At 45.4% G+C, this 21,794-nt stretch overlaps 1 protein-coding gene across 1 annotated transcript; it reads right to left on the reverse strand.

Moving 5' to 3' along the window:
* Nucleotides 1-221: 221 nt before the first annotated feature.
* On the reverse strand, nucleotides 222-21,072 carry fbxl19 (F-box and leucine rich repeat protein 19). Its single transcript, XM_030345948.1, has 11 exons — nucleotides 20,462-21,072; nucleotides 17,672-17,872; nucleotides 12,869-13,012; nucleotides 11,365-11,451; nucleotides 10,865-11,056; nucleotides 10,610-10,642; nucleotides 9,009-10,489; nucleotides 7,544-7,707; nucleotides 6,987-7,148; nucleotides 5,663-5,884; nucleotides 222-5,481 (listed from the first exon to the last, which is right to left on the reverse strand). Exons 2-11 carry the CDS (start codon nucleotides 17,855-17,857, stop codon nucleotides 5,216-5,218), a joined length of 2,937 nt encoding a protein of 978 aa, XP_030201808.1. The 5' UTR covers nucleotides 17,858-17,872; nucleotides 20,462-21,072; the 3' UTR covers nucleotides 222-5,215.
* Nucleotides 21,073-21,794: the final 722 nt, after the last annotated feature.

Below are 21,794 nucleotides of genomic sequence, written 5' to 3' on the forward strand. Positions count from 1 at the left end.
AAGAGTGGCATGCAGATCAAAATGAGGCACATCCAGACAACGGGATGTTTGATAAAAGAGCTCTCGTTGCCAAGAGTGGTAGGCTACTGCATTTCCCCCTCCAATGTATAGGCCTACTACTTGGCATTATTTGTACTAATGTTCACAATTGCTCAATTTCTTCAAATTGTTCATCACCACAGGACATTTTAGGCAACACATAAGAAATGAACAGTCCAACATTTATAAAAAACAACCCCATTGTCTTTATTTAGTTAGTCATTTTACAGTAGTCACTCATAAGTAGCTGCCTTAAGTTGGTCTTTTTCTGTCTCTTTTTCCAACATTCCTCATTTTCCCCATAAACACAATGGAAGAGCCCAGGGATAAAGATTTCAAAAAAGTAAAACAAAAAATGTAACTGAATGAAATGGGATAAAATGCCCACATTCACAACACAAACAGCAATTTGGCAATATTGGATGTTGGTGGAAGGATCCAGTGCATTTGAAAAGAAATGAGTTAAGCAAAAGGTATGGTTTTCATGTCATGGGGAACTTTACCTAGATATTGTCATGGGAAATGGGCAATGACACTTTGATACATATTACTTTCAAATTGGATAAGAGCGGTTTGAGATCCTAGGATTAGCTACCAATCAGCTGATTTCCTCCGACATTCTTCCATTTGATTTAATGGAACGTGGCCAGCAGCTGACATGCACGGCGTATTTGCATCCCTTACAAAACCAGGCCAAGTTCAGGTTACTTGACCCTCTAATAAGCCACAGAAAAAGAAAAAAAGAAAAGAGAAAATATAAAAAATACAAAAATAAATTGACCCATTCACACTTTAAACAATTTCAGACATCGCAACGTTGATCAGGTGCATCTATGGCACGATGAGGCATTTTCCTGCACTATTGACAATGGGCCCGACCGGCCTGTCTGCTGGGAACCCACCAGCATCCTGGCATCACAGTACATAAAAAATGGCTGCGCCAATAGGACAAGCAGCAAAGCCGCATTGCAATTGAACCACAATGACTTTTTCTTCTCCATCTATTGGCCTGCAACAATAGGTCTAGCTTCTTGCAAAGCAGCCGTGGAACCCACTAGCCAAGATACAGGCTTTTCTACTAAGCTCTACCTTGACAAACAAATGTTGCCGTAATTCCTTTTTATGATTTAATCATCAAAATAAAATAGTTCCCTGCATCATTTGGCTAGGTATGATTTGTCACGTACATTTTAAGTATACACTTTGAACTTTTTTTCTATGGCCATTCCTGCCCACTGACACCCTGTGCGCACACACACACACACACACACACACACACACACACACACACACACACACACACACACACACACACACACACACACACACACACACACACACACACACACACACACACACACACACACACGAGAGCCTTGTGTTTTGACAGTAATGAAACCCTTATCGATAGCTCTGTTCAGATAGTCAGTTTTTTCTTTCAACCATGCGACAACCGAATACCTAATTTATAAAAGTCTCTAAAGCACAATTGATATTGCGTGCACACAAAACCAGATTTTAAGTTTAACTGTGTATATGGAACTGATAGACGTATCCTTATTTATATAGAAATAACCTTGTCTACATATTTTAGTGTTATGCATAAGTATGGTATTGGGTAAATGTACAGAAAGTCAAACTTTATAAATTAGGCATTTGTCTGTTTTTTGGTGGGAAAAAATAATTGATAGACTCGCATAACCCGTTCACAATAAAAAAAAAAAGGTAGAAATAAAAAAATGTATCAAAACGTAATGAAAAGGCGATAAATAACACATAAAATAAAATCCTGAACCTGTGACCATAAATGTGATGTTTGCACATTTCTATTCAAACCCACATCGGTATGGTGATTAAGGAAAGTATGCCTTTAGTATTGAATGCTAGTGTTCCACTGCTCATATATCTGTTTTGGGGGAGAGGAATCTCAGACAAATAGTAAAAGATGTGTGGATGGATGAGTCACTCAGACCAGAAGAGATGGAAAATGCAAGAGACTTGTTTGAGGTGAAAGTTGAAGACGACCACACACACACACACACACACACACACACACACACACACACACACACACACACACACACACACACACACACACACACACACACACACACACACACACACACACAGTTGATGCGTGTCATCCATCTGTAGTTGGACACTCTCTCTACCTCCATTTGAAACTGGACACAGGATAGATAATAAAAGGCAAGGCTTCATGTTATAGACACAAGCAAGCCATTTTAGTTCTAAGTTGATCAAATGATTTGTCTCTTTGAAATACGGAATGATGACGTTTACATCAGTTCATACTACCAAAAAGGCCTTCCTGAACATGTAGGAACGGGAAGGAATTTCTAACACTACAATACTGTTTTTGGCATACAGCCCACATCAGGAGTCAATTCCTTAAACACAAACTTCTGGCATTGTATGACAATTATATGGCTATGTAAATGGTTATGTATTTGCCGGATATGGCTATGCTTGTAGCAATAAGGAATCCAGCGGATTATAACACTTCAATAAAATGCTATCATTTGCGCCAGTGAGATACACAATACTGTCTTGTTCAAGGAGTGGATGGGATTCCCTCTCTTTCTGGCTTCTAATTGTACATCTATACAAGTGTCATAACCGGTGGACATCTGTGAACTGCATTAATCAGACATGAAACGGGATGGAAGGGAAATGTGAAAGAAAGAAAAACAAAGATTGGAACAAAAGGAAAGTTACCATTGAAGCGGCACCCTGGACTTCTAATCAAAACCAAACACAGCATCTTGTTGAATCAAAAACACACCACAAGGCGTTAACATAGACATCATCGGGTGCACGGTTGATTGACATGCTGCATGGACCAGTTTGCAGTAACACCACTCTCTATTCGACAAGAGATGCGGGCAAGGTGGAGAATGGGAGGGAGTGATAAAAATAACCAAGATTGGCAACACCTAAACAGAGGTAAAAGGCAGTGTTAAAAGACGGAGTGCTTGATCCTAGGTTGTTTATTGTCCGTTGAAATTGTCTTTATTTTGTAAAGTTAACACTGAGCTCGTTCCCAAGGCTGTGTTGCCTTAATTATATTGCAGCAAGTCTAGCCCTGAAAGTAGATTCCAGCCCCAGGTTGTTTCTCTCCCATCTTCTATTCATTACCCCACCACTCAGATCTCGTCGCACCAAACAGTTTTTGCATTTGCTTCAACACCCAGACCTCATCCCAGAAAAAACAAAAACAAAAACAAAAAGAAAACAAAAACAGAACAACAACATCCCAGATGCGGCTTGTCGGTGAGCTTGGGGGCGCGGGGGGGAGTGGTTTGGTTGGCACAGCCAACATCTGATAGGTACATTCATTATAATCTCCGTCAGCGTAGCTACCCAGCTAGCTCAATGGAGGGAGTGTGTCTGCCGGCTAGCCAGTCATTTCAAAGAGCAACGCAACTGCCCCACCAATAGTGCTGAATAATGAGGGCTGGTGGGCGCTGCTGGAACTGAAAGCAAAAAAAAATGGTTTCCATGTATTTTCCCCTGCAGTCAGGTTCGTCTCATTCAATAGCATGAAGGAAAAAAAAAAAAGGTGACCTGGTGAAATGTGTCGAACACCAAAGACACTCGAGACGAGTTATCGACTCCCTACGGATAGGTTGTCAGATTTCCTTGCTCCCAGTGAAGACTCGATGTGCAGAGTGCGTAACCATGGACACCATTTTCTTTCATGACCCCCAGTACGGTGTTACGTCACAGATTTGTTTTGGGAATTGCAACACCAGATAATACTGTCCTTGCCAATATACCAGTGCCTTAATATAAGTAGGTCAATGCTATCACGAAGCACTAGTACCAATACATCAACTTTGGACAGAGTAGTGTAATCAGAATACTAAAGGAAGAAGGCCAGCTGTTCATCCACAGACTAGGGCAGGGAATAGGTTACAATATACAGAAGATGGTCCCTAATCTGTTCATTTTGAAAAATTAATGCCCCACGTTAATCAAAACAATTGTAAGTAATATTATAACACTAATTTTCTCCCAATTTGTCAGTTTAGATGACTCAAGGGTGTCCCAATGTATACATTTTGGCAAATTTACTTAAGTTCTCGATTTGGGAGTTTTCACATCTCATAAAAAATGTCTAACTTTTGTTTTAGTCGGTCGAGATTTTAACCCATTTCTAACACAATGAAACATTACCTATTGTGCAACCTACCCCGTTCCAAAAGCGGGCCTACTGAATGGGGCATGGTGGGGGCCTTACATTGTTGCATCACTTGTACATGGACAAAAGTCTGGCTTCCTGGCTGAATTTCTATTCATAGCCATTATTATTTGAGAGAAGAAATATTGACAGAGGAGTGGCCTCGAGGACAGGTTCAGCACGGACTTGACCCAGCAATTACGAGTGGAACAGATGGTCTTTGCACTAGAAGCTACTGGACAATACATCTGATTCCCAGAAAAAATATTTGTAAATATATGAAATACTGTGTCTCCCCCTCCGCCCCCCCAGCTCTGTTCCCCAAGTTTCGCAGCTATTAAAGAGCAAGTGAATGGCATGATTGGTTGCAAGGGAAAGAGATGGGAAAAGGGGAAGAGGAGGGAGGGTAAAGTTAAGGGTCATTTACAGTAAACTACAGATATATACACACACCCAAATTGTACAGAGAACAAATATGTACATGCTCCAGGTTTCTTCTTTTACCTTTTCTCCTCCCCCTCCCCCCAAAATCCTTTTCTTCTGTGGTTGACATCGATATACTGTGATCACAAATGATTTGCCTTAATCCAGATGTTGGGAACATGTTGTTTATATCTTTGAGGGTAGCATCTCCAACACTACTGCCCGTATCCAGCCCCCCCCCCCCGACCCCGCAGGATCCTGGCTTGCTGACTGATATCTTCTGGGTGTGTCTTGTTGATTGACTAGGACCAATCCCGGCGGAATGGTCATAGTGTAACAGAAGGGGGGCAGTCATGGGTGTACCAGGTTAACAACAGGATGAAGAAGCGCGGGCGGACATTAAGGAGAGTCGTCCTATTTTTGAGGCCTTGCATTGACGCGCATGAGTGCGTGTTCATGTGTACGTCTGTTGTCTGTGTGTGTGTGTGTGTGTTCGCGCGCGTGCGTGAGAAAGATATATAGGAGAGTCTGATGACATCATCAAAAGGCGCCTTAGCTGTTCTTCAGCAGTGTCCGGTCTTCCGAGGGGCAGGAGGTGGGAGGCGCTACCGCCGTGACCGAGGACGAGGAAGAGGAGGAGGAGGAGGAGCAGGTGGTGTTGGGGACGGAGGAGGACGATGATGATGAAGGGTTGTGGGGGAAAGAGAGCAGCTGGCCGCTGTCCGAGGAGAGGAGCGAGCAGAAGCGCAGGTCCACCGTCTGTAGGGAGGCGCAGCGCCGCAGCAACGGCACGCACTGTTCCGTCACTTTCACGCAGCCTTGGAGAACACGCGCGCACACACACGCATCAAACAGACACCATTTGATCTTTTGTTACCTCCAAACGTAATATCAACACACTTTACAATCCACTTGCGAGAAGACAATAATTTAAACACAGCATGAACAGTGTTTAGCTTGAGTGGGTGTACGCGTGTCATTTTGCGTGCGTGTGTGTACCTGCTAAGTTGATGTGCGTCAGGGTGTCCCTCAGCGGGGAGATGGAGGAGGTCAGGGTGTGAACCGTCTGGTCTGTGATGTTGCCACATTGGCTCAAGTCCAACTTTGCCAATTGAGGCACGTAGCGCACCAACAGGCGCGACGAAGCGTCCGTCAGGTCGAGACCGGCCAATCGCAGCTCGGTCACGTTCTGGAACCGCCCGCCTCTGGTTTCACCGTGGGCTGTCCAGGCCGAGGAGGGAACACAGGAAATGGGACGTGGCTATGATTATGAAAACTTTGGTAACGTATTAAGGAGGCAGTTAAGGCACGTGGCCGGGGAAATCTCAAAGCAAGCTCTGTAGCATTAAAAATGAAAAATGCGCTCCACAGCAGTATCGGAATGACTCTCGGGTAACTCTCCCTTTTTATTGTCGCCAGATCTTCCCTCACTGCTCTTTAATGGCTGTGGACCATGGGCCATTGGGCAGTCCATCAAGAGGTATTTCCTCACAGCGAAACATTAAACTAATGCCATTTGCCTAACCGACGCAGGAGAAAACAATCTGTAGAGGGAACTGAGAGCAGGTAGGAGCCCAGTGTTGTGCTACATTAGACCCCCTCTACATCGGAGACCCTACTCAATTATTTGAGCCCTTGCCTTGATCCCTTTTATCCCACAGCTAGCGTATGCAGACCATGTTTACCTTTTATGTCTTTTTTATTTGCGTTTCTATTTTTCATGGGTCTTCGCGGGGACCTTGTTTTCAAACACAGCACTGGCCATCATCCCTGTCGTCTTGATCGGGCACATTTCTATTGCCACTTATTTTGAGTGTAAGTTTGTGTATATACAAATCATAGCATATTTAAAGCACTTTATGCATCTGTTTTGTATAAGTTGCAAAAGTTAAGTATATATAAAGCTTATTATTATTATTATCAAAACTCACCTGTTCAAACTCGCACACAACGTCTAACTGATCACTGTTTTGATTGTTTGTTTTGTCTTGTTTTTGTTTTATTATTCTTTATGTTTATTTATTTATTTATTTTTCCACAATGTCTTCTTTTTTTTTTAAACGATTTATGATGACTATATGCTCTGTAAGGTGACCTTGGGTGTCTTGAAAGGCGCCTCTAAATTAAATGTATTATTATTATTATGATAATCGTTATTATTACAACTTGTCGTACAGCACGAGGTGAGCTCTCAAGGCTCATTAACGGGCAGGATAGTGTAGTGGTTACTAGGGTGATTTTCAGCCATACTAATCACCCACTCCAAGCTCTGATAATCAAGTCTCAGCCCCTAGGGAGTAAGAGGCGTATGCAGCGGGGCTACCTATCCGCGTGTCGGGCGGGGGCGCCAGCAGCTCCCGGAGATGGGAGTCCTTCAGCTCCTCCACCCGGCTGAGGTCCAGCAGCTTGAGGCAGGGACAGACGGCCTGACACAGGGCCGACACCGACGACCAGGGACAGCCGGACACGTTCAGCTCTAAGAGGCCTGAGAGGAGGACGGGGAGGGGATGAGCGTCGGTGAGGAGAGCAGGAGTACGATGCGGGGTTAGTGAAGAAGGGGGATGAGTATTTTCATTGAGAGTCCTCATTTAGTCAGAACATCCAGACAAAATGAAGGGAAATATTTATTTTTGTTCATTTAATTGTAATAACTAAATAAAACTACAACAATATTAACCTCAATGAAATAAATAGAAAATAAAACATTAACAAAACAAATCAAAGGAGGGACATGTGTTGGTGAAGTACCACACGTATTTAACACACACACACACACACACACACACACACACACACACACACACACACACACACACACACACACACACACACACACACACACACACACACACACACACACACACACACACACACACACACCTTGCAGGCGATTGATGAGCCACATGAGCTGTTTCTTGGAGATGTTCGTATAGCCCAGGTTCAGGGAGACGGGCTGCCGGCGGATTATACCACTCAGCATGGGAGGGGTGATGGAGCGCTGTCTGCTCAGGTCAATCTGGGTCCACAATCGCTTGTCACAACACCTGGAAGGGCGCACACATATTGTTGTGGATACGAGCTATCGGCTACGTCATTACTTTTAGAATAGACTAATTATGTTTGGCTATTTGTATTATTTAAAAACAGGTTCTCCCTGCTGCACCTTACTCTTGTCATTATTGTCATAGAAGAAGTACCAACAGAAAAATTGTGTTATGCTATAGAACAATAGACAAACGCCTGATAATGAAGGTGGTAATAGCTCATGAATGGCTTCAGGCAAAATGCAGGAAGCAAAAACAGTTACACATATTTGATTGTGTGGAACAGAAGCAACAGTATACCGAAACCCAGACAACGGGATGGCTGCAAATTGCAGACTTAAAACGATTATCTTGTGTTATATTGTCACATTAGGTCACTGTTTCTATTGGAATGATCCAGAGCCCTACTGAAATTAGGCACAGATCACACCACACATATCAGCACACGCACATCAGCTTAGAGCATCTCACACACACACACGTATTTATTTAATTGGATGTCATTTTATCATGCTTTGTATAATTTCTCCCTGCACCTGAAAGGTAGCTCCTTCCCCTCCTCAATTGAAAGTCGATGCGTTAATTTGCAGTTTGCATTTGTGCCTGCTCACTTCTTAGTTTGCATTTGTGCTCAAATCCTGGCTACGTTTGAAGCCAATATGTGTACTGCTGCCAATTCACTAGGCTCCCAGTTCAGACCGGGGCACCCCTTTTGGCGTGCGTTTCATTGATTGATTAAAGGTTGTGCCTACAATGTGACTATAAAAGTCATGAACATTGAAGATGTTCAGTAGAAGCTAATTGTGTCTTCCCCATGATGATGTTCTATTAAACCAAATACTTGGTTAATTGCTGTCAAGAAGGGACCTTAAATAATGACCCTGTCATACTGACCAAATTCTGGGATTTGACAAATGGCTTCAGTTGTGAGTTGTGCAGCTTCCTATAAACCCTGAATGAAACCTATAAAAACGAGTGATCCCCATAAGTGCTGCCAATAAAACAAGTGCAGAGGTAATTAAGTGCTTCTTCCTATAATACAAGTGAATCCTATAAGCAACTGCATCCTATAAGTGCTTCTTACTGTAAATCAAGTGAATCTTACAAAATCCAAACACAGGATGGACCTGTCCATTTAAAAACATGCAGCCCTAAACTAGGATGCAAGCTCGACCAGACAGATCCCAGAGTAGACTGCTGCGCACCCCCTACAGTACCCCCCAATCACCACTAGGGGGCCTGAGCGCTGTCATTGGAGCACCACTGCTCCATGTCACCATTGCAGGCTGCCCCGTACTCACCAGCGGCTCCAAGTGCGACAGACCCTCATGCAGACGCACAGCTCCCGCTGGCTGAGGTACTGGAAGACATGCATCCAGACGTCCCGCATCATGATGTGCGAGGCGCCTGAGTCCAGGGGCAGGCAGCTGGGCTCGGGGCAGGCTGGGGGCGGACGCACCAGGTGCCTCTCCATCTGTACGGGCCGGGGCGGCGAGGGGACGGCGGGCGGGCTGCGTTTCATCATCTGGGAGCGGGGCGTGAGCCGGGACGGCTGGGAGCGCGGCGACGCCGCCATCGCCGACATGAGCAGCCCGCTGGCGCCTGCGTTCCCCCCGCCGCCGCCGCCGCCATTGGACGTGGGGATAAACGAGGAAGACGTGGAGGAGGACGAGGAAGAGAGACTGATGCTGTTGTTGTTATTGTTGGCATTGGTGCGTGACCCTGTGGACGTCTGGTTCTTGTTACGGATCTTATTCCCGCGGCTGCCGCTGCCCTTATTCCCGCCCCCACCGTGTCTGTGATTGGACAACACGCCGCTGGCGTTCTCCTTCTCCCCGGCCTCCCCGCCTCCGCCGCCCCCTGCCCGCTCCCTCCCTCCGCCCCCCCGGGTCCTCCCGTTGCGCGCCTCCTGCCCGTTGCTGCGCTGCTTCCCCGTGAAGCCATCCGAGTAGCCGGAAGACGGCGGCGTCTGATTGGAGGAGAGCGGCGAGGGTGGAGGCAGCGAGGAGGAGTTCTTCCTTGTCCTTTCTGAGGTCAGGGTCTCTTCCTCGTCGTCTCCATCCACCATCACGGGCCCCTTCCTGCCCCGCTGCGGCGGGACGCCTCCATCTCCTCCTCCTCCTCCTCCACCACCTCCTCCACCTCCTCCACCTCCCCCCCTCCGCCGCGCCTTGTCGGCCACGCTCACCGGAGGCTCCTCCTCCCGCTTCCTGTCCTCCTCCTCCTCCTCTTCCTCCTCCTCGGCGCCTCCTCCCTCCCCCTCGGACTCCTCGCTGGCGCTGAAGCCCAGCTCCGCCAGCCGCCGCTCCCTCTCTCGCTCCCGCTCCCGTTCCCGCTCGCTGCGGCTCCGCTCCCGCTCCCCCCGGCTGCCCCCACCCCCGCTGTTGCCGTAGGCGACGGCGGGGGGTGGAGGAGGTGGCGCCGGGGAGGAGGAGGAAGGGGAGGAGCCCCCACCGCCGCCGCCGCCACCGCCGCCGGGCTCCCGGGAGGAGTCGTCCGAGTCGGACTCGGAGTCGGACTCGGAGCTGGAGGAGCTGGAGGAGGAGGACTCGGGGAGGCGCTCCAACAGCTGGCACATCCGCTTGAAGCGCTCCAGCTTCTCCCGATGGTGCGAGCGCTGGTCGGCGCTCGACGGACCCCCGCCGCCCGCGCCTCCTCCGGCCTGGGAGGAGGAGGAGGAGGAGGAGGAGGAGCCCTGCCCTGCTCCACCACCACCTCCGCCGCCGCCGCCGCCCCCGGAAGAGCCCGGCCCGTTGGACTCGGATGCCTCCGTCTTCGGTTTCTGCAGAGAGTGGACGGCGGAAAATGAGTGGGGTTGAGTGACAGATACAGACAGAGGTCATGTGATGCTTGACGAAAGAGTTACTGTGAATCTGTGCGGGGATCACACACAAACACACACCTTTTTTAGGCGTTTTTCGTGGGCCCCCTTGATCTAGAGGGCAGACGGAAAGAGATACACAAGCGGTTCGAGTCATTCTCCAAGTAGTCTCCATTGCATAGAAAAATATTCACAAGCAATTCAAAGGTTAGAAGATAAAAAAAGAAGAGAAAATCATTCTAATAAAGACAAACGATGAAATGACTTAAGAAGACAGTGAAGAGGATCACACGATACACCGTCGGAGAACAAACAAACGCATGGCATCCCGCTTACCTTCTTCTTGGGCCCACTGTCCTGGGGCTGCTCCTTCTCCTTCTTGCGCTTGTGGCCCCCGTCCGTCCGGCCTCCGTCCTCCAGGGTGGAGGAGGGCTGCGCCTTCTTCTTGGGGGGCGGGTCGTCCGTCAGCTTCCATCGACCGACCTCGCCGCTGTCCAGACGCCGCTTCCCGGACCCGTCGGCCTGGTCCTGGATGGACACGGGCGGTACATAGTGAACCCGGCAGGCCAAACCCTTAAGCAGCCGATAACAATCGCAGCCACTCGCTTCCACGTCGTGGAAATAAAAATGTAATTAATATATGACCTCATAAAATGCAAGTTCACCCTTTATAACGTCACAGTTGTACATATCCAGAAAATGAATGAATTCATAAAACAGGAAACAAAAAAAAAAAAAGTATTGATTTTTGTTCAACTCATGAAAAAGTAAAACGACGCCACCCCTCGGCGGGTCCCCCCACAGTGGGGGTCTCACTACCACTCCGGGGGTCTCACCTTGCTGGTCTTGCCCTCCTTGTGGCACTTGGGGCACTCCCAGCAGTTGGGGATCTCGTCGTTGATGATGCCTTCTGCTTTACCCATCTGAGGACAGCAAGACATAGAACCTGATGTCAACCAGTGTTTGGATGGACAAATACATGCGCATACATTGCCATTTAAGGGCAAGGATGTTGACAAGTTCAGCTTGGGTTTTTAAACTACACTGCTCCTATTGTGTTTTTTGAAATATTCTTTAACGCACGTTTGCATCTTTTTATTTGACATTTGCATCTCTTTGAATCTTACTACCGCCATCTAGGGCTGCTCGATTACGGAAAAAATTATTACGAACATTTTGTTCAATATTGAAATCACGATTATTCAAACGATTATTTTTGAGTTTGAAACATGAGGCCTTTTTATTCAGCATGTCTCTCCAAATAAGCACTTTGTAACTGAGACTTTGAAATTTCTTCTTTAGAAAGTACACAAAATGGTCAAAATGAGGTCCAGCTGCACTTTCTATCAAACATTTAATTAAAAAAATAAAATAAAAAAAATAACCAAAAATTCGATTATATTAGTTTTGTGATCATTTGACGTTAAAATCAAAATCGCGATCAAAATTTGATTAATCGCCCACACCTACCGCCATCGTTACTTTACTGTTGTGTGCTTGGATAAATTTCCTAGCTGGTATAAATAAAGAAAATCTTTATTAATCCCAAAGCGCCATACAGACACAGACAATATAATTATGATTCAATGCAGACGTCACATCTACTTTTCCCTTCATTATATGTGGGGCGAGTTGAAACATGTTCCAACTGCCACTATAAAGACACGTTTAACATGTAACATCATTGTTATTCATAGCGCAGATGAAAAGAAGAAACACACGGCAACACAATTTCTGGACGAGTTGACCCACTTTCCACTTGCAGATGAAGAACAAGCTTGGCGGATCTTTTGTTATCTTTTTCACCCTCACTGTGTCAAGCGGATCATACGAACTTTGTAGATGTTCCATTATTTCTTCTATGCAAGGCATATTTATACTCTTATCATGTCTATGTGCTTGCCAGAAGAAACGTTTTCAAGAAGAGAACAAAAAAAAAAAAAAAAAAAAAATAACTCACTAATAACTAAAAAGAATCTATAAATCCTTATAAACATGTGTACCCATTGCCGACGCATCATTCTGTGACTGCCTCAGATATCAGCTGACTGGGCACATAACGTGCAAGCACTTTTTCAGGACGTACGTTTACAGTAGCACTAAGTTGCAGGCACATACACACACACACACACACACCAGGGGCCACACCTATTAAGACAGCTGGACTGATGAAGTGCGGGTGTTACCGGACATGACAGACACATCAGAGAGAGTCGTGTGTCTGCGCGTGTGTGTGTGTGTGTGCGTGTGTGCCTGCGTGTGTGTTAGAGCTAGTCATATGGGGATGAGCAAGAGGGCCAGCACATCCCATCCATCATAGCCACACACACAAGTACACACCTTGAGGCAGCTGGGGTGGATGATCTCGTTGCAGATGGTGCACTCCATGAGGGAGAGGCTGAACTTCTCCTCCTCCGAGTCCACCGTGTCCTCCTTCCCCGCTTCGCCGCACGCAAAGCACACTGCTGTATGGGGCAGCACCGGCTGCAGACAGAGAGGAACATGAATCAATATACATTCATCAAATACCAACAATGTTAGGAACAGGAGGTCTGGTTAAAAGGAAAAATCCAAAACAGGAAATAAGTCTTTATGGTGTAGACGTGAATGCCTTGAATTCTTGGCTTGTTTGTGTTGTTATGAGTTGGAGCCGAGAGCTCGCTGCTATAGCTAGCGTGCGATCCCTAGGTAGTGGGATGATTGTGACCGGGCATCGCACCGTCCTCTGTTCCCCATGTGCTGTGGCATGCTGCTCGTACTGCTGCTGGCCTTGCATCAGTCACGACATTGACATGTTGTTTTTCTATTGGCACGTTCTGCCGCGCGGAACCGTAAAAGGGGGTATATTCAACTGAATTCTTCATTGCGGATATCAATGTGTGTCGCCGTCCCTCTGAGACAACCCAAATATATTTAATGCGTCTAAACAAATCAATATGATTTTATGGTAGGTTATAATATAAAACTAAACAGACATTCAAAGTGTGAGGGTTGTTGTGTCATCGCCACAAGACAAGCGCGTTATCAGTTAAAGACACACCTTCACGCGGAAAGCCCTGTTGTAATGGAAATACAGATCCCTTTGGCGTACCGTACTGTACTGTACCTTGCCGGTTGATTATAGTGGAAAAACACTGATAAACACTTGTAGAATCACTCGTAGTTCCAATAGAATAAAGGAGATACAATTAGCCAGGAACAATGTTTGATCCTATGTTAATTGACTGATTTATTTTAATCTGAATCATTTGCAGGCGGAGGCTAATACAGGGATAAGTAATGATGGTCTGATTTCCATGGCAGCTAACCCAGGAAATAGCGGGCGTGTTTCGGCTGATAAGTCAACTGGCGGAAACCATAATAAATCAGTTTTTGAGTTCATATTTCACAACCACCCATTTGTGCTCCTGTCCATCAGCTCAGTTTAAATGCCCCTTTTAGATATTAACAAGTTTATTAATCATTAAAAGAATTGTGAGGACACATTATAGAACTGTCAATCATTAGACCACATTTCTCTCCAAACCTTTGGTTTCAATTTGCAGATTGGAGCCCTGACAGTCAAAATATCCACAATTTTCTAGTAATCTGTTCGAACAATTAAAATGTAAATTTGAATATTTCCATATTTTCTATTCAAGATTACAAAAGCAAATACAAACTTCTAGTCCCCTAAATTACAAAACTACAGCATAGAGATGCTGACTGCAACATCAAGACAATCCCAATAAAAATCCAGACGACGGTCATACAAATAAATATCCGGATATTATACAACTCCATTAGACTATCGTTAGGAGTGTATTTCAGAAGGACTCATCATGTTGTTGAAACGTTACTAATAAATACTCTTTGAAAATGCAGCTGAAACACTACCCATCATCTGCCACAGCCTGAAATGCATCTGTTCGGACTGCATCTTGGCCCATAAAGAAATGATTAAAGATATTGAAGTGATAAATAAATATATTTATATAAAGAGACACCACACCAGCCATAATTTGAGAAGCCATTGTTCCAATTCAATTCCCCAAACCCACTGGGGACCCTGAACAGCAGACCTATCCAAACGTTGATCGGCTAAAACGCCAACCTGACTGCCAAGTGACCTCTGGGACATGGAGTCCACGCTACTGTCTGAGCGCTGCCTTGTGGTGCTATGTGACTATGACTCAGCTCAACTGAAACCTCGGGCCCCGGACATAACTCCAGCTCAGCACCAAAGAGGATAGGCATCCGCAGGCAGGCTCTCGTGCGCGCGCACACACGCACGCACGCGCAGACGCAGACGCACGCGCGCGCACACGCACGCGGGAACGCGCGCGCACACGCACGCGGGAACGCGCGCGCACACGCACGCGGGAACGCGCGCGCACACGCACGTGGGCACGCGCGCGCACACGCACGTGGGCACGCACGCGCACACGCACACATTATTGCAGAGCAGAAATTCCCATCAATAAGCGAGCTGACAAGGCAGATGCAATAAAAGACAACCAAAACGATGGGGATTGACAGAAATAATTGTATACTCGTCTTAACCATCACCTCCTCCGCCCCTTCTAGAAAGCAGGACGACCAGTCTGGTAGCTCAGCGGTCAAAAACGCTGCTTCATCCACTTCCCCGCTCCCTTCACATCCTTACAGCACAGTACAGTCTCCTCCCAACCATTCCCTCATCCTCCTCAATCTCACTCAGCTCACCCCTCTCTGCCTGTAAATTACCCTTCTGTGGATCAAATGGAAATGCATCCTTAATATCATTCCTATTATCTACTGGGAGTGCCACCATCACCCCCACCCCTACCCTAGGTCTCCACTCATCTCTCTCTCCCCCCATCCCAGAAGCACACTCCTCATTCTACTCCTGCAGCCCCCTACCCTCTGATCCCCCTGGATGCATAAGGAGAGCAACCCACTTCTCCTCCTGCCGTATTACACACATTCTCTCAGGTCCTTCTACTCATCTCCTCCTCCTCCTCCTCCTCCTAATCCTCATCGTTTCTGCTCTCCTCTCCTGGAGTACCAGATACACACACACGCAAACACAAACACGCACACACACGCACACACAAAAACCCTCCCTCCAAACCACCTCTCCCTATATACAGCTCTGTTGGGTGGGGGAGCTTCTGATCAGGGTGGGGGTGAAAGAAGATGCCAGTAATTGTGGAGACGGCTTTAGTGTATCTGTGTCTGTTTGTGAGAGCATCCCTGTGAAACCACAGCCATGGATCAAAGCCAGCTCTCCCTCTCCCCCCCTCTTACAGTCTCTTACACACACACACACACACACACACACACACACACACACACACACACACACACACACACACACACACACACACACACACACACACACACACACACACACACACACACACACACACACACACAGCAACCATCTCCCGTTGCCATGGAAACCCAGAACAAGTCGCCTGCCAAGCTCCGGCTTTCAGCTGATGCTATTTGAAGCATCGGCATAATCACACCTTGAGTCTTTTAAAAAGACTGTGTGTGTGTTTCTATGCAGAGCACTGCTATTCTGCTGAACTGATTGCTGTTCATCTTTTCATTTTTTTCAGGTGAAGTCGATCAGGGGCTTCAGTTGCAGCAAGTGTATGTCAATGAACGCGTGTGGACTCGCACACACGCGTGTACTCCAAGTGTCCAAAATACCACAGCAGTAGATAATGTCATCACAGAACTCTCTCGCGTGAAAAGACCAGCAAGCTACCTCTGTGTCACAGGAGCCAGGAGGAAGTACGGCTGCTGAATGAATTCTCACTTACTTAAATGACAGCTTTGCGGCATCTGATAGAAGCAGAGCATTGGTTCATTATCCTGGGGATCCGCAACGCTGCAGCCCAATATGAAGACCATGTATTCCACATTGAACCATAGTGTCCTGATACATATGGACAGACATGCACACTGCTGTGCTGTTTTAAAATTGCATCAATGAAAGTAATCCAATCCAAACCCAATAGCATGAGATTCTCCTTGCTCAGCTTGTACACTGCCCTGGGATCTCACTCCCAAGCGCCGCCGCCTAACCTAAACCCAATTGATGAGATATATTTCAAACAATTGACCTCCAATGCATATCAACTTATAGTTTCATGTTATTCATTAATTCAATGGCACAATCTAGCAAGCCTTCCCACATGCATCCTCATCTATAGCCTCAAACCGTATAAATATTCGCTGTCCGTTCGGTCTTATCTTCATGCTGAATATCCATTTGCAGTGATTGCTTAAGAATATGTAGTCCAATATGCATCATACGCAGAGGCATGGTCTTGCAATAGTCTGAAGGGAACACTATCCGCATGCTAGGGTTTCTCCACTAACAATTCAATGAACTTTTGATCCATATAGCAAATGTTTTCCAATCAGATCGATAAAAGTAGAACATCAAAATCATAATCAAATAATTGTTTTGGGATTGATGAATCGTTTCGGCACAAACCCGTGCTATTTCCAATTGCCTGAAATAAATGCTTCGATTTATATTATGCATGAAAAATAAAGAAGCGATTAATTGCCGCCATAACAATATTTTTGCTTTCAAAAAAGCTGTCAAAGTAGGTTCCAATACTCCAGATCATACATTTGATAACAATTTGAACCGTTTCATAAGCCTTTATTATGCATAGCATTTTCTCTCACAGCAGCTATGGCACCCCTACTCCTACCTGCCCACTGCATTAGAGAGGGAGTAGAACCTCGAACCCTCACAGCAGGAGTGCAATACTTTAGCCATTGAGCTTTCAAAAAGAACATGGTGCTTGACTGTGCAAACCAAGTGTGTGTGTGTGTGTGTGTGTGTGTGTGTGTGTGTGTGTGTGTGTGTGTGTGTGTGTGTGTGTGTGTGTGTGTGTGTGTGTGTGTGTGTGTGTGTGTGTGTGTGTGTGTGCGTGCGTGTGTGTGTAAGCAAGTAGGTAAAGTTTATTTATACACCAGGGTCCCAAAGTGCTTCAGAAGCATAAAATACAATAAATTAAAATAATATACACAGAAACAAGGTATTAATCCATCAAATGCAGTACAAACCAGCATAGTGCTAGCCCAAAGCCTGCCTGACAAGACGAGTCTTTCTTCCCATGCATGCATGCATGTATGGGATGGTGTTGAACTCACCGCTGTGCACTGTCTCAGGAGGCAGGACTGCTTCATGCGACCGGGCCCGCCAAACTTTTTCATGTCTTTACAGAAGTGGCACTCCCCGCACTCGGTCCGCATGCAGGCCTGGCAGCGCCGGCACCGGGTCCTCCTGCGCCTTGCGCCCCCGCCAGCCCCCCCGCCCAGCGCCTTACTGCCCGACATCCCCAAACAAGTCAGCTGTGGCGGGAGGAGGAGAGGTCAGAGGAACAGGGTTGGTAAATCATCATGGGTATACAGGAGGTGCTACAAGGAGGAGAACAGATCAAGGTGAGGGATAGTAGAGTATGGATAGGTGGAGAGGGAGTGGGAGCAGAGCATGGGGTTAAAAGGAGACAATGACAACAGATGCAGGCACACAGAAGAAAAGAACCTCAGAAACACATTGAAGACACCCAAAAAAGAGAAACAAAACAACACGGGCGAATGTTTAATAATGCACAAGGTAACAAACGAGAAATCCTGCCTGGAGCGGAGATAGCTCATATACATCTCTGTTCCAATACACTGGGGGGAAACAGCATGTATAATACGAGCGACCGAGGGAGAGAGCGAGAAGGAATAGAGAGCATGTGAAGGAAAGAGAGAGAGCAATAAGAGAGCAATAAGAAAGAAAAATAGAGAAAGGAGAGCAATGAGAAACGGAGCAGACAATGAGGCAGAAGTGAGCTGCCAATGCCTGAAATCAAATGACCCCTGGGTTTTGTTCAAGGAATAATAATGGGCAGGCTATTGATTCCGGTAGGGAAATTCTCTTTAAGTTTAAACCCCTTCAGTTTTACCAGTCAAGAGTGCAGGGTTAGCTACAGAATATCTCCCCTCGGATCTAGAACGGCAATTTGCCGAATCAGCACCATTGAGCTTGCATGCCATCACTGTCTTGCAGCGTTTTGAAGCTTGGGATGAGCCTCGTTCCAACTCTGGATGAAGGATGTCCATTACGTTTTTTTATCTGTTCACCCATGGTTGAAGAAATTGAGTCAGCTCCATATTTACACTAAGGGGACTGGACGGTAGACCCAGGCTGGTACGTTTTGGCCAGGGATTTTGCTGGAAGCATGGCGCAATAAGAGGATGCCAACATGAACCAGCTGGTTCTTAAAAATATGAAATCACTGCTTCAAGTGTGTAGATCCATGAGGGCAACTGTTACCCACCCGACACATTACCCTTTAACAGGCTGCCTCTATAGACCATGTGTTGGTACTGGAGGTGCATCTCCTTGTGTTTCTATTTCTAACACCGTGACAATTACAGCTAATCAGCAGGTTGTGTGTGTGTGTGGGGGGGGGGGGGGGGGGGATGCTGCAGCTCTGAATTCAAAAATCCCTATGATTGCTCAGTGCAATAACACCACTGGACTCCCCCAATCCACCCCCCTGGATTCATTGGTGCAGTGACATATCACAGAGTGCCTCACAGATTTGCTTGCCAGCCCTTTTGTATTGGCAACCTTAATCTACTCTGAATCTGCTGAGAATAATTACAGACACTGTTGAGCCAAGCAGGAATCTATGGCTGGGTTGTTTTTGGAGCTGACTGTATAATGTATTGTCTCCGGCAGACAGTTCACTTGAGTCTTACTCTGCGACACACAGGTCATTGAGCTTAAAGTATAGCTACATGCTCTCTTGGCAAAATAACTCACTGATTTCCTCACATAAAACCAGTAATGCACATGAAGAGTACAGTCCCTATATTAGAGAGGCATAATGTATGTGTCAATACCCAATTGAGTTATGTAATCAATACGCAAGATTGATTTTACTTAAAATGAATCAAATTTTACTGCGTGTTAGTTTAGGACTTAATTTGAGAACCACCATATGGGCTACTGTAGAGTGGTAGATCAATTCAATTGAATAGTGACTTTTCTATTTACCTTTCAATTTAGCTTCAAGAGTGGGGACGAAAAAAGACACGGTGGGAGCAAGAAAAGGGGTGTGACACTGCAGAAACAGAATGTTTCTCAAAAAATAAACATCTCGGGTATCTCTACAGCCGTTTACTTTCAGCTTTTCTCTTCGCAATCTTTTTCACAGACTAAAAGTAATGGCCAGGGCTGGATAACCCAATTTCTGGCTTTACCTGGTTGTTACATTCTGCAACTAGCCTATTTCAACTGATTGATCCAGCAGTTGTTAAGCATTTATATATATTTCGATGTGGTACAAAAGTGGGCCAGTTGTTTACAGCTTTAATTGCATGTGTTTTGATGATTGCTAAGCCCAGTGGATTGTGTAATCAATTACTAATGTTTCACATATGAATATTGCACGTTGCGTATAGATTACATCATTTGTAAATTGAAAGATGCGCCAGCGAAATTAGGGCATATATTGTATAGTTAAGAAAAACAAAAAATCCCATTACATATGCTAACTTAAGTTAGCTGTTGAAGAATAATGAAGATGCGCATCTGGCACCACTTGCAAGCTAGTTAAGAGCCAGCTAACCGATTTACACAAGGTAGCCTGTAGTAACCTACATTTAGACAGTACAAGAAAATGTACAACGTTAGCCAATGAAATGTTAGCTGTAGCTTTGCTGAAATAGAAGACACCATACAGGATTTAAACAATACATTAAGAATATCCTTATCCCTTCAATATATATTTTATATTAATGTAGACTGGCTAGGTATTCTGCATTCGCCCACTCCAATATGCTTCCTCTTTAATTATTGCTACAGCATCATAAAAATCAAAGTGTTAACCAAGTGATTGCCACAATTGGGTGATGGTGCAGAAATGTATTGCAAGGACTAACCTTTTCGTTTCAGGTCGCATACTCCTTGGTCGCTCATTAGAAATAATATTGGCCAACAGTTAGCTAATGTTAGCTTTGATTTAGCTCTGCTAGCTGTGCGCTTCCTTGTTTCTTTCTCCCTGGCAGGGTGCTGGTAGCTGCTGCTACTACAGCTACTAAGTAACCCCCGTGTAACACACGTTCACACGCGTCCCATGTTGTTAGCTTCAATGCATCAGCTAGCTAGCAGTCTAGCCCCTTCAAAGCTATGTCGCTATGTTCCTAAATCGCTCCTGTATTATGATTGCCCAACGGGTCGATAGCGATAAATTGTAGGGCGCAATGTTGTGTCCATTCCCCTAGCTACTCCTTTCTTTGACCCCCACTCTCCTCTTTTCTTGTTCTGTCTTGCACGTCTTACAACGTGTTCTCCCCGAGGTCTTCCATGCATTTAAAATCAGACATTTATGACAGAGGATGTTTTGGGAAATGGCATACAATGTAGTGCGACAAATGGTTTCCTGTGAACGATGTTATGTAAATAAAATGAAAATTGTCTAAATGAAAGGAAAAATTTGAATAGATCAATGTCCGTTGCTATTGTTCTTGTTTTCTATTGTGTGGCGCTTTTGTTACGTGTTTTTGAATCAATGGGGTCAGTGATCTGATAAGAGCAATATGACAGGGTAAAATCCCCTGTGTTCACATTACATCACATAGGTGAGTATCGTTCTCCATTTTTGCCCTGGAAAAATAAAATAAATAAATATTGATAATAAAATATGGGTGCAAAATATGCAAGCCCCTCCTGTTCAGACGTCATGAGCGTGAAGCATTGTTGGATTTGTAGTTTAGTTGTGATGCACTGCATGTTTTGTTTACCCATATATGAGCCTACTCTTATGAGTCTCAGTGAGCGCGCGCGTGCTTGTGTGTTTCATATATTTATCATGTCTGATCATATAATTATCCTCGTCATCTTTAGCATTTTGCTTTTGATTTTATTTACACATTTTTAACGAACTTACTGTCTGAATGTCAATTTGGAAAGCAATATAACTAGTGCCTAGCAGTAGACATGGAACTAGAAGAAAGGACCAAAAAAATTATTGACAAAATGTGTCATTTGCATGTGTCATTACAAAAAATTGTAATGACACATGCAATATTTTGTAGGTCATGTTCATTGGCATTCATTCATCAAATATATTAGGCAAGGTTCCACAAAACAAATACTTGTAACAGTTTGGAAGTTGATAACTTTAAATCCCAATTACAATCACAAAGCGGACACTAAAACGTTTTATTTTTATTTTACCGCGAATGTGTGCAACCAATAACCCTAGCATAATAA

Source organism: Gadus morhua, chromosome 2, assembly GCF_902167405.1.
Source record: "Gadus morhua chromosome 2, gadMor3.0, whole genome shotgun sequence".
Classification (NCBI taxonomy): Eukaryota; Metazoa; Chordata; class Actinopteri; order Gadiformes; family Gadidae; genus Gadus; species Gadus morhua.

Coding starts and splice junctions, on each gene's coding strand:
- fbxl19 (XM_030345948.1), bottom strand. CDS start 17,857: ATGTCGGGCAGTAAGGCGCTGGGCGGGGGGGCTGGCGGGGGCGCAAGG. Junction 11,057..11,364: donor AGGAGGGCAAGACCAGCAAG/GTGAGACCCCCG, acceptor GTGTCCATCCAG/GACCAGGCCGACGGGTCCGG. Junction 10,643..10,864: donor ACAGTGGGCCCAAGAAGAAG/GTAAGCGGGATG, acceptor TCTGCCCTCTAG/ATCAAGGGGGCCCACGAAAA.